Raw genomic sequence first — 12983 nt, 5'->3', positions numbered from 1 at the left:
AGGGCCTCTTCAAGGCCACAATCATGTTAGTTGCAACACAATCCTATAAAAGAGCCAGGCTAGGAGGATCCCTGTAAGGTCAGCCTTGGTACATACATAAACTACCGAGTGAAAACCTGGAGGCGGGGGTCGGGGAGGGAGAGAGAGAGAGGAAAGAAGGAAGGAAGGAAGGAAGGAAGGAAGGAAGGAAGGAAGGAAGGAAGGAAGGAAGGAAGGAAGGAAGGAAGGAAGGAAGGAAGGAAGGAAGGAAGGAAGGAAGGAAGGAAGGAAGGAAGGAAGGAAAAGCTAGCAAGCCAGCTGGGCCTGGTGCCACGGCCTGTAATCCAGTTTTCTGCAGGCTAAGGCAGGAGGATCATCTCCAGTTCAGAACATTACAGGCTACATAGTAGGACTTATTCTCAGAGAGAGAAGCCAATTATAAGCCTGGGTCCTGTCTTGCAGCGCCCCTCCCTAGGTGCCGACGGTGCTCCGCCCCGCCGTCCTCCCGCCCGCTCCTCGCGGTCCATGGCGCGCCGGGCGCCCGGGTGGCGGCTGCGGCCGCTGGCGGCGCTCGCCCTGGTGGTGGCTCTGACCCAGGTACCCACAGCCTGCTCTGGGCAGACGCCGCGCCCCGCACAGCGCGGGCCCCCGGTGCGGCTCTTCACGGAGGAGGAGCTGGCCCGCTACGGCGGCGAGGAGGTAGGCGGCGCGGCCTGGGCCGGCTGCTGTCCCCAGGCCCCGGCTGGTGGCAGGGGACCCACGCAAGGCCCTTGGTGAAAGCTGAGCGCTTCCCTCGCCCCGCCTTGTCGCTGTGGGTTTGAGTACAGACCTCAGACCCTTCCAGATTTTAGTGTGAGCATGGCTGGGGCCACACGCCTAGGGTTTGTGCAGTGGCCAGCAAGAGCGCGCTCCCGGGGCTAGGGGGACTGGGGCGGGCCCAGATGACCAGCCCTTCCTTTTCCTGCCTCGGTGTCCCAGGCCTTCTGAAGCCCACCCATCAGACCCTACTTAGTGTCTAGGCCGGTGGGCATGAATGCAGAGCGGGAAACAACGCTCTCCTACATGGGCAGCTGCTTTATGTGGGGAGGAAGTTGGGTCTAGTTTGGGAGAATCAGTTCAAGGCATTGCAGTGCTTTCCAGGAATGAGTCCCCGGCCTTTACTGAGGGGGAACCTAAGCACTCATTGTACAGGAGGGAAGGATCCGTGTGGATTTGCTGAATCTCTCTGGCCTGTGCTCCCTAGCCTCTCCTCCATTAGCCGGCCTTACACTGACCAAATATGCAAGGGCTACTCCGAAGCACCTTATGAGTGACAGTTTAGGCCATAGGTTCCCAACCTGTGGGTCACGACCCCTTTGGATCAAATGACCCCTTCACAGAGATCCCTAAGACCGTCTGAAAACACAGATATTTACATTACGATTCATAACAAAATTACAGTTATGAAGTAGCAACAAAAATAATTTTATGGTTGAGGAGTCACCACAACATGAGGAACTGTATTAAAGGGTCACAGCATTAGGAAGATTAAGAACCACTGGCACTGGTTTAGACCCATGGGTCCATGAGGACACAGGGATAGGAACATGATGGGAGGGAGGGGAGGGGAGGTGGGTGGGGGCGTTTGAATGGTTTTAAGGGCCTGGAGGAGGGAGTTCTTGGTGCAGATGTGTGCAGAGAACCCTTAGCAGAGCAGGCCTGCTGTCTAGCAAGGCGGTCCGTTCCTCCCTAACTGATGGGGGTGTGGCACTGCCTGTGATGTGTGTGCAGTGTGGTTTATGTGGAGCACTACACACGGGAACCTCCAGAGCAGCTGCAGAAGCAGCTGGGATTTCTAGTGGGCAGACGACAGGCTCTTGAGGAAAGGCACACCTAGAGACTGCAGGACAAAGACTGAGGAAAGACCCTGGTTTTTATATTAATCATACTGTGGGTTGAGACTTGAAGTGGGAGGAGCCAGGGGAGGAGTTGTTGGGGGCCGAGGAGTGCCTGGGAGAGTTAGCAGGGCTGCGATATGCTGGGAATGGCCCTGGTCTCCGCTTTGGGTCCAAGGGGAATTACCAATAGCCACCCCACCCCCCCAGCAGCATCGTGGTTTGTGTGATCAATTATTTGGTCACTCTAAAGCATAAACCTTTGAATGGTACGTGGGCTTGCATTCCTGCTGTGCCATGTGATTTGGGCCAAGTCACTAAGCCTCACAGCTGCCATATTTTCAACTGTATGGTGCTGGCATCAGAGAGAGGGGGAGATATTACTACACCAGTTTGCAGATGGTAGGGCTGGCTAACTAGGCAGGCTGGACCAGGAAGGAGGCTGGAATTCTCCAGCAGACGGATTTTCCCTCCCTCCTTCCTTCCTTCCTGGAAGGGGTTGTTAAGACGGGGGTCTCACTATGTAGTTCTGGCTGTCCTGGACTCACTGTGTAGACCATGGTGGCCGAGGAACTCAGAGAGATCTTAAGGCAGGCATCACCATGCCTGCCTAGGTGGAGTTCCTTTTTCCTCAGGGAACCTCATGGCCTTTCAGTGAGTTGGCGAAGGTCCCGCCAACCCAGATTATCTGTGATGACTTTCTTTATGTAAAGTCACCTGACTGTAGATGACTTCTCTGCCACACCTGGCTGAGTATTGATAAACTTTGGTTGGTAGCACTTCTGGGTGGATGTGTAAAACTCATCACGTGGTTACAGTGAGTTCCTGCTCTACACAGGCATTTTGTGACTCTGGAATGAGACTCAGCATGGCAACCCTTAACCAGTGTCAGCTGCCGCTAGCCTCATTAGCTTGTGTGAAAGTTAATTGAGAGCACTGAAGGAAACCTCAGGCCCAGACACTTCTGTTTCTGTCTACATTCTTTTGTTTTTCTCCTACCCCTATTAGTCTGTTGATAAATCCCTGTTCTATGACCCACAGACAGGTCATGGGTGCTGCCTGCAGTTAGAAGAACATGGCCTCAGACCACAGGAGGGCAGTGTTTTCTCTGAAAAAAAAAAAAAAATAACCCCACCCACAGCAGATTCCCTCTTTTCCAAAAAGGGGTGCAGAGAAGCTGGTCTGACTCAGCCCTGGCCTGGGCCCAGAGGATGGTGAGGTACAGGTGCTCTGGCCAATGGCTAAGCCTGCCTGCCAGCTGTACCCACACTCACTTAACTTCCTCTCTGCCCAGCGCTTCCATGGCCCCTGCATTGGAGCTATTGAGACACTTGCCACTGACCTCTGCTTGGCCAGAGACAGGCAGAAAGGCCAGATGGTAAGGTGCATGTCCCAGGTGAAGGATATCGAAACCTCTCGTACCCTCCTGTCATGTATATATGTCTCTGGGTTAAGGATGCCCTCTGGTGGGCAGCAAGAGAGGGCAGGAAGAACCTTGTGTTCCAAAGATCCACATGTGGTCCTGCCTTCCCCCAGTCACACTGTATCATTTAACCTCCTTGGATCCAGACAGCCTTACTCAGCAGGATGTGGTGGGGCAAGCCTGGAATCCCAACTCTCAGGAGACATTGAGGAGAACAGAGTTCAAGGCCAGCCTAGGTTATATAGCAGTCAGTGTCTCAAAGCTCACACTTGTGTGCATGCACACACACAGACCCGTGCACATATGCACAGCTAACAGTCTCACCCATAAGAAAGTGTGAGCATCTTCTAGACTCCTTCCAGGTTTAACTTCAAACTCTCTGAGCAATTTTGGAATTACATTTTCATTGCTCTGGTTTTTGAGACAAGGTCTTACTATTTGGCCTGTATCTTAGGGTTTCTGTTACTGTGGTGCAACATAATAACCATGACCAAAGGCAGCTTGGGAGGAAAGGGTTTATTTCATCTTATACTTCCAGGTCATATTCCATCCACTGAAGGAGGTCAGGACAGGAACTCAAGCAGAGCAGGAACCTGGCTGGGGGCAGGAACTGAAGCAGAAGCCATGGAGGGATGTTGCTTAAGGGCTTGCTCCTCACAGCATGCTCAGCCTGCTTTCTTATAGCACCCAGGACCACCAGCCCAGGGGTGGCATCACCCACAGTGAGCTGGGCCCTCCCAATCAATCATCAAGAAAATGAACCACAAGTCAGCCTATAGGCCAGGCTTATGTAGATATTTTTCAAATGACGCTTCCTCTTCCAAAACGTCTTTAGCTTATGTCAAGTTGACATAAAACTAGCCAGCCTACCCTGGCTGGCCAGGAACTCACTATGTAGACCAGGCTGGCCTCAAACTCACAGACATCCACCTGCCTTTGCCTCTTGAATGCTGGGATATGCATACTTACACCTAACTGGAATTACACTTAATATACATTTCCATTAGGAAAACCAGTCTGGTGTCGGTACAACTGTCTGTGTTGGCGTTTACCCAAGAGGGTGGTTGTTACCCAGGCTGGAGTTAAAGGCCACAGAAAATGGTCTTTACTGGATGTAGAGCCAAATCAAACCAAGAAGAAAGAAGAAACAACTGAGAAATAGAGCAAAATCGGATCTTATAAAACTTGCCTTAAAACTGTTAAATGAAAATGGAAGCAAAGCACCGTCTTAGAGGAGGGCTAACAGCAGCGGACACTCTGCAAGAACAGCTAGACGTTTCAGCGCTTGTCCACTGCCCCAGCCCGCTGAGCTGACACCTTCACTGGACTCTTGGAACATAGACGACCACTCCCGGACATCTGTCGGTATGGACCCACATCTAGCTGTGGGTCCCCAAATATGGCACCTACCCAGGCGGAGAAGGCAGTGGGTGTCTCTGGTCATTCTATCCACTCAACCGAGGCCCCCACCCACCGTCCACCCTCTCAGCCACTGTTTCCCGACAGTCTGAACCCGAGTGCCTTGTGAAGGGAGCAAACTGGTCTCCAGGAGAGACTCCTCCTCACACACCTGGTGTTCAGAGGTTGCTGTTCCTCTCTGCATGGCTGTGTCACAATGCTCCTGAAAAGGTGCCACTCACACCTACTGCCCCTTCCTGCAATCTCCTCTTAGCACGGCGCCCTCAGCATATAGTTTAATAAGGACATAAATGTTTTATGGGAAGAAATGAAGAACGTAGGCAATAAGAAAAGCAAAGAAGCAACGGGGCGGGAAGTTGGACAAACGCTGCAGTTAAACTGCAGCTGTGACACACACGTGGGAGAGGGGCGGGTGTTGAGACAGGCCGGCTCAGTAGCCCAGGCTGGCCTGGGACTCATGGCAATCCTCCTGCCTCAGCCTCCAGGTACTATAGTTACACATTTTTTCTTGACACAGGGTCTCACGTAGTCTTCCCCGGAACATATTATAGAGCTGAGGATGACCTGAAGCTTCTAAGCCTCCTGCCTCCACCTCCAGAACAGGGGGAGACAGGTGTCAGCCACTGCTTAGTTTATGCAGGGGGTGGAAGCCAGGGCTTTCTCCATCCTAGGTGAGCATCCTACCAGCTGAGCCACATCTGCAGGCCTGGTCACCCATCCAATCCCTCTGGGCTCACGCAAGCCTGAATGAACCCTTCCTTCCGAGGTGTCTCAGTCATGTCATGTCACAGCGACAGAAAAGAGCTGATGTAAAGGACAGTCACCTCTCAGGCCAGTGCTGTGATGGTCTGCTACCTTTTCTAGCTGTAACCACCTGTCCCCCAACTTTGACTGCTTATCAAGTGAGATATCTAATCTAGAGCAGTGGTCCTCAACCTTCCTAATGCTGCGGCCCTTTAATACTGTTCCTCATGTTGTGGTGACCCCCCCAACCTAAAATTACTTTGTTGTTGCCACTTCATAACTGTAATTTTGCTGCTGTTATCAATCATATTGTGACCCACAGGTTGGGAACCACTGATCTAGAGGAATAGGAATGCAGGGCACATGGTTTGGTGTTTCTGAAGGACAAACGGACATTACAAGGAAGTAGAATGCAGTTCATAGGAAGGTGTTCAAACCACTGTCACTCATGGTTCTGAGACCGGAAACAGCCAGTACCCGCAGCCCCCCAGCTATAAGAGCGTATGCATGACACTCATGAGATAAGGTCCCTGTCAGGTGCACAGTCCTTTGTACGGCAGGGTCCCACGGACCTGTGTAAGTGACAGGAATTTCCCAATACATGGAAGTAGAGTTACCTATAAGAAGCAAAACGTGGGGCTGGAAGATGGCTCAGCTTTTAAGAGCTTTGCTGTGCGACCCTGAAGACAGGAGCTCAGATCCCAGCACCCACTCAATAAGCTGGGGATCCTGCACACACCTATAACCCCAGCTCCAAGGAGGGTGGAAACAGGAAGGTCACTGGGGCTTGCTGGCTTCCAGCCTAGCCGAGAAAATGGGAACCCTGGGTTCAGGGAGAGACCCTACCTCAAAGGAATAGCTGGAGTGTCACGGAGGATCCATTGCCATCCATTACCCACCTCTGGGCTCCTTGTGTATGCACAGGTATGCACACACACACCCTCCCCGTCCATGTTCTCATACACACACACACACACACACACACACAAATGTGATTTTTAAAGTTGTTTTGCCTGCATGGATGTCTACACCACATGTGCTATTGTGTGCCTGGTGCCTACCGAGGCCAGGAGTCAGATCCCCTGGAATAAGAGATGCAGGTGGTTGTGAGCTGCCATGCAGGTGCTGGGAATCGAACCCAGGTTCTCTTATCCACTGAGCCATCTCTCCAGGCCCAAATAAACCTTTTTTTAGAATAGAAGCAAAATAAAAAGTGGATCACTGGCATGCTTAACCCCACATGTGTCTGTTGGTGACAGGACAGTGCTCTGACTGACCTCATCCAGCGTTTTGTGCTCTTTTGATTTGTATTTATTTATTTGTTTTGTTTTTTGAGATAGCGTCTTACATAGCCTAGGCTAGCCTCAAATTTGATAAGTAGCTGAGACTAACCTCGGACCTCTGATCCTCCTGCCTCTGCTTCCTGAATGTTGAGATTACGGAGTGCACCACCCTGCCTGGCTCTCTCGTCTGCTTCAGCTCCTGATTGTTTTGCAGGAGGGCACTGCCACACTCTCCATGGTGCTTTCTGACATCTCAAGCTTTGCTGAGTGGGTATGACATTGCCTATGAGGTGGTGAGCCTGCCAGGGTCAAGCCTTGCGGCCCACCACCATTCCTCACCCAGCTTGTGGTGAGCAGTCCTCACTACCTGTTTAGAGAGCCAGCGTTTCTCCCTGCTCCTCACGCCTCTCCCCTGCTTTCTAGGAGGATCAGCCCATCTACTTGGCAGTGAAGGGAGTGGTGTTTGATGTCAGCTCTGGAAAGGGTAAGTGGCTCTTTCATTCTGGGGAACTCAGGGCTGGAGCAGGCTGGGGCCTGGAGGAAAGAGGCAATGGGTTATGTCAGGCAAGGCCCTCCCCTTCCCTCTGAAAGACCCGGATGGAGCTAATTCCTGTCAGTGTTTTACCAAAAGAGGTCTATCTACTTAGTATTTCCTATCAGCACCATGTTCCTATTTGAAGTGCTCTGGAATCCAGTTCAAACCCAATGAGCACTCAAGTTGAAGCCAGAAAATTGCCCCTTAGCTAAGAGTTGCTGATGTAGAAGGTGACAGAACATGGTGACACCACCATGGAACAGTTTCCCCTGTCTTTTCCTAATTTTTATTTTCTGTGTGTGGGTGTTTTGCCTGCATGTATGTCTGTATACCATGCGCATGTAGTACTCACAGAAGCCAGATGAGGATGTTGGATCCCTGGTACTGGAGTTATAGTTGGTTGTGAGCCATCATGTGGGTACTGGGAATTGAACCTGGGTCCTGTACAAGAGCCAGTGCTCCTAACCACCGAGCCATCTCTTCAGCCCCAGGAAGTGGGTTTTCATGACATCCTGTAAGTCCACATAGTAGGAGACTTGGCTTCCTGAGGCATTTGAGACCAGAGGCTCTTTTTGTCTGTGTACACATCTACATGCATACATATATACATACATCTGTGTTTCTGTATACATCTATATACATACATACATACATAGAGATAAAACATACCATACACTTACACCCTATACACAGATACACACACACACACACACACACACACACACACACACACACACACACACACAGAGAGAGAGGATTGAACCCAGGACTTTATGTACAATAAAGTCATACTTTGTCATACTTTAAGTATAATAAAAGTAGGCAAGTACTCTACCTCTGAGTCACACCCCATTCCCCCCTTCCCATTTTAAAATACTTACTTTGAGGCAGGTGCAGGCTAGCCTTGAACATGCAAGCCTCTTATATCAGCCTCCTTCCTAGCTGTGATTACAGGCCTGCATCATTAGGCAGGATTTCAATTTTAATTTTTAAAGAGACGACATTGTGTGTTTTCTGCAAACCACCACTTAGTTGGCAGGTATGTCTCACTTGTGTTCTGGGTTAGCGGAGCAGCATTCTGGGTTAGCGGAGCAGCATTCTGGGTTAGTGGAGCAGCATTCTGGGTTAGTGGAGCAGCATTCTGGATTAGTGGAGCACCATTCTGGATTAGCGGAGCAGCATGTAGACTCAGGCCTCCTGTCTGCCCTGCTGTGTTCATCTTCAGAACAGCAGCCTTTCTGAGGATTGAGGGGTCTGGAGAACCCCCAAATGTAAGCTCCTGGCTGCTCTCCATATACACCCATACTCTCCCTCACCCCATTGCAGAGTTTTATGGGCGAGGAGCCCCCTATAATGCCTTGACCGGGAAGGACTCCACCAGAGGTGTGGCCAAGATGTCTCTGGATCCTGCAGACCTCACTCATGACACTGTAAGCTGATGAACATTTGTCTGCTTCCATGCTGTGGGTTTTGTTACTGTTTTCTGTCTTTTTTTTTTTTTGAGACAGGGTCTCACTATGTAGCCCTGTCTGGGCTGGAACTCTCTGTGTAGACCAGGCTGGCCTCAAACTTACAAGACTAATTCTGCTTCCTAAGTGCTGAGATTAAAGATTTAAACCACTAAGCCAAGGTGACTTTGTTTTTTTGTTTGTTTGTTTTAAGTCTCTGGGTTAAACTAAGTTGTTTTATTTTTGTGGATTCAAACCCAGGCCCTCCACATGCTAGACAAATGCCCTGCCACTGGGCAGATCCTTGGCGCACAAAACTTCTTAATAAGCAGTTAATTAGCCTCTGTGGTGTAGTGGCCAACTGCTTTCTTGAAATGCCACTGTTTGTGATATTTTGACCGAATTCTGACAACAAAGTTCGCTTTAGGGCAGAGGGCGGACCTAGGCGCTAGCTGATCAAAATTAACCATAGAGGTCTTGAAGGACTGAGGACAGACAGGAGACAGGAAGTAGTAAGGTGGGGCTGAGTTCTCAGCCCTTTTGGATGGAGGAACGGAAGAGAGAGGAGGTCATTGGTGGCTTCACTGCTTCTCTGATCTTTCAGGTTCTTACCCTGATACCTGACTCCCAATTTTTTATTGATAAAGAATAATTAGATAAATGCTTCAGGTCACCCCTACTTAGGAGCCTCCCATGGCTCCTCACTGTCTACAGACTTAAGTCCAAGCTCTGTGTGGACATGTCATCCAACATAGGAGACCGCACCGCTTATCCCCAGCCTGCCCAGCAGCTTGACATCCCTGTAGTTTGCACCCCATCCATACCCCATCCTGAGTCCCGCTCTCGGGAGCTGCCATAGCCTTGTTGATGAACTGGGGGGAAACAGAACCACCCTCCATGCTCATGCTTTGTGCAGAAGGAAACAGCATTTTTGTTTTATTTTGTTTTTTTTCGAGACAAGGTTTCTCTGTGTAGTTTTGGTGGCTGTTCTGGAACTTGCTCTGCAGACCAGGCTGGCCTCGAACTCACAGAGATCTGCTTGGCTCTGCCTCCCGAGTGCTGGGATTAAAGGCACATGCCACCATTGCCTAGCTTTTGGAAAGAGCGTTTTTAAAAATGGGGCAGGTTATAGCAAGGCTTGGTGGTACACGCCTTTAGTCCCAGCACTTAGGAGGCAGAGGCAGACAGGTTTCTGAGTTTGAGGCCAGCCTGGTCTACAGAGTGAGTTCCAGAACAGCCAGTGCTACACAGTGAAACCCTGTCTTGAACCCGCCCTCCCCAAAAAAAGGGAGGGGGTCGGGGAGGCTGGCGAAGTAGCTCAGGAGGTAAAGATGCTTTTTGTTAATCTTCATGACCTGAGTTCAATCCTTGGGACCCAAATGGAGAGAGGTCAAATGGGGGTTAGGAACCGACTCCAGCAAGCTGTCCTTTGACCTCTGCATGCACGCCATGCATGCATACACATAAAAATAAATGTAATCCCAAAATTAATTTTTTTATTTATTTTTTATGTGCATTGGTGTTTTGTCTGTGTGAGGGTGTCAGATCCCCTGGAACTGTAGATATAGACAGTTGTGAGCTGCCATGTGAGTGCTGGGAATTGAACCCAGGTCCTCTAGAAGAGCAGTCAGTGCTCTTAACCGCTGAACCATTGCTCCAGGCCTAAAATTAATTTTTTAAATAGCGATCCCTACAATAGGCTGTCATTTACCTAAATTATACTCATCAAATCAGTATAAATAAACTGAGATAATTTAAATTCTTTTTTGTTGTTGTTGTTTTTTGTTTTTTTTTTTTTTTTTTTTTTTTTTTTTTTTTTTTTTTTTTTAGATTTATTTATTTATTTTGTATACAGCATGTATGACCAGAAGAGGGCACCAGATCTCATTACAGATGGTTGTGAGCCACCATGTGGTTGCTGGGAGTTGAACTCAGGACCTCTGGAAGAGCAGTCAGTGCTCTTAACCTCTGAGCCATCTCTCCAGCCCTGTTTTTTGTTTTTTGAGACAGGGTTTCTCTGTGTAGCCCTGAACCAGGTTGGCCTCAAACTCAGAGATTCATGTGCCACTACTGCCTGGTGAGATAAGTCAAATTCTTAAGCCATAACATTACAGAAAGAAATTAAGGGGAAGCATCTAGTCAGCCTTCCATTACTGTAACAAAATATATGAAATAAATAACCTTAAAAATTATTTTTATTTTTGTGTATGTGTGTGTCTATATCAATTTATGAAGAGGGCATCAGATCCCCTGGACTCTGAGGCAGTTTTGATGTGGGTGTTGGGAACCATACTTGGGTCCTCTACAAGAGCAATGGGTGCTCTTAACCACTGAGCTATCTCTCCAGCCTTGTAAACAATGTCTAAAGAGAAAGGGGTTAACCTGGAGGCTGATGTCCATCACTGCCTGATCTCATGGCTAGAGCATGAGACAGAGAAAACCCATACTCCTCATGACCAGGAAGCAGAAGAGAAAGGGGAAGTGGCCAATGTTCCCAATTCCTGTGGAGGGCATACTCTCAATGTAAGAGCCTCTCTCTAGGCCCTGCCCCTAAAGTCTCCATCACCTCCCAATAACTCCACCCTGGAGACCAAACAATTGACATGGGGACCTTTCATAAAGTGACACTCTCCATCCAAATCACAGCAGTGTACTGAAATGTGTACCACTATAGAGAGGTAGACACAGGCTATAGAGCAGCCCATCCAAGACTGGGTGTCCTGTGGACAATAATTCCTTTATCAGCTGACCAGCAAAATTGATGAAGCTGTTGCTCCTCTGCATTCTTGCCCTGCACACACACTTGACACTCCACCTCTGTACAGACACTTTGAACCTATACCCTGCATTCATATACCCTGCACATACTCTGCTCACAACCTGCACACATATGCTGCACTCACCCCTGCACACACACACATACCCTGCACTCACCCCTGCACACACACACTGCACTCACATTCTGTAAACATCCTCACTTACCCTCTGCAACATACTCTGTATACCTAGGGCTGTTTCTTTAAAAGTCCATTGTCTGTAGGTGGAGTTTTTCTTTGGGACCACAGGCTCCCCAAATAACCACACGAAGACTTACTATTAATTATAAATGCTAGGCTGATAGCTCAGGCTTGTTACTAAATAGCTCTTTCAACTTAAATTAACCCATATTTCTTATTTACATTCTACCATGTGGCAGGACCTTTCTCAGCATGGCATGTTTGTCTCCTGCATTCTCTGGCTGGCTGGCAACTCGGCCCTCCTTCCCAGCATTCTCTCAGTTTGGCTCTCCTGCCTAACCTCTTCCGGCCTAGGTATTGGCCGGTCAGGTCTTTATTAACAATGACTGTAACACATCTTCACAGTGTACAAAAGGATGATTCCACAGCAGTTGCCCATTATTTGACCTAAGATGGTTTTTCCATATATTTCTGGCAAGTGGGGGCACCATAAACACAAAGGTGAGCCTCATCCATTGTACTTCAGATATGCTGATCCCTGCAATTTCCCCAAACACAAGAAACTCAACTATATAACCTGTGGTGGTGAGGACTGTGTTCCTGCACTCTCCTAAAAAGTTTTTTTTTAAGTGTGTTTTTCTCTTGCATTTGGGGGTTTGGGGTGGGTAAGTCAGGGGCAGAGAGAGGTCAGTGCCAGACACAATGCGGTCAAATTCAATTTGCTCACTTCCATCTCCCATTTCTTCTCCCCAAGACGGGCCTCACAGCCAAGGAGCTGGAGACCCTGGATGACGTCTTCAGCAAGGTGTACAAAGCCAAATACCCCATTGTCGGCTACACGGCCCGCAGGATCCTTAATGAGGACGGCAGCCCCAACCTGGACTTCAAGCCTGAAGACCAGCCCCATTTTGACATAAAGGACGAGTTCTGATGTCTAGCTGCAAAGGGCTGGTTCTAGGGTGAGGTGGGCGGACAGGGGTTAAATGTCCCATGGAAGAAGCTGAGGAAGCCTCCAGGTCCCTTGCATTTGAATAAAGCTGATGTTGAACTGGGAGACTGCTTCGGAATGTCTTTGGTCCGGGCTCTGCCTGTCTGGGTGTCCCTGCCTGCACAGCAGCTAGGGTGGTACCCCTAGCTGCAATTACACCCTAGCTGCAATTACAGGTCCATCACTACCGGGGCAGTGGGGCTGTGAGGGACCTTCACCGCTTCTCCACTCACTTCTGCGCTCGCGAGTTCCCTACCACAACCACGTTACTGTGTAGTAAGGATAAGAATAAATACCCCATTGCTACAACAGACTTCTGTCTCTGCCCTTCGT

The 12983-nt window shown here is 49.4% G+C and overlaps 1 protein-coding gene across 1 annotated transcript; it reads left to right on the top strand.

The window, feature by feature from the left end:
- Nucleotides 1-447: 447 nt before the first annotated feature.
- Nucleotides 448-12963, top strand: Nenf (neudesin neurotrophic factor). The gene is made up of 4 exons (XM_052738014.1): nucleotides 448-678; nucleotides 7146-7206; nucleotides 8584-8687; nucleotides 12417-12963. The coding sequence occupies exons 1-4, from the start codon at nucleotides 505-507 to the stop codon at nucleotides 12591-12593; spliced, it is 516 nt and encodes a 171-aa protein (XP_052593974.1). The 5' UTR covers nucleotides 448-504; the 3' UTR covers nucleotides 12594-12963.
- The last annotated feature ends 20 nt before the right edge of the window (nucleotides 12964-12983 follow it).

This window comes from Peromyscus californicus, unplaced genomic scaffold, assembly GCF_007827085.1.
Source record: "Peromyscus californicus insignis strain IS unplaced genomic scaffold, ASM782708v3 Scaffold_14__1_contigs__length_90479793_seg_2, whole genome shotgun sequence".
In the NCBI taxonomy this organism is placed as follows: domain Eukaryota; kingdom Metazoa; phylum Chordata; class Mammalia; order Rodentia; family Cricetidae; genus Peromyscus; species Peromyscus californicus.
The sequence above is the reverse complement of the archived record's forward strand: the minus strand, read 5'-3'. Positions and strand labels throughout refer to the sequence as shown.

Excerpts from the sequence above, each read along its gene's own strand:
- Nenf (XM_052738014.1), top strand. The coding sequence starts at position 505 with ATGGCGCGCCGGGCGCCCGGGTGGCGGCTGCGGCCGCTGGCGGCGCTC. Across the intron at positions 679-7,145 it reads CCCGCTACGGCGGCGAGGAG|GAGGATCAGCCCATCTACTT; the intron begins GTAGGCGGCGCG and ends CCTGCTTTCTAG. Across the intron at positions 8,688-12,416 it reads CAGACCTCACTCATGACACT|ACGGGCCTCACAGCCAAGGA; the intron begins GTAAGCTGATGA and ends CTTCTCCCCAAG.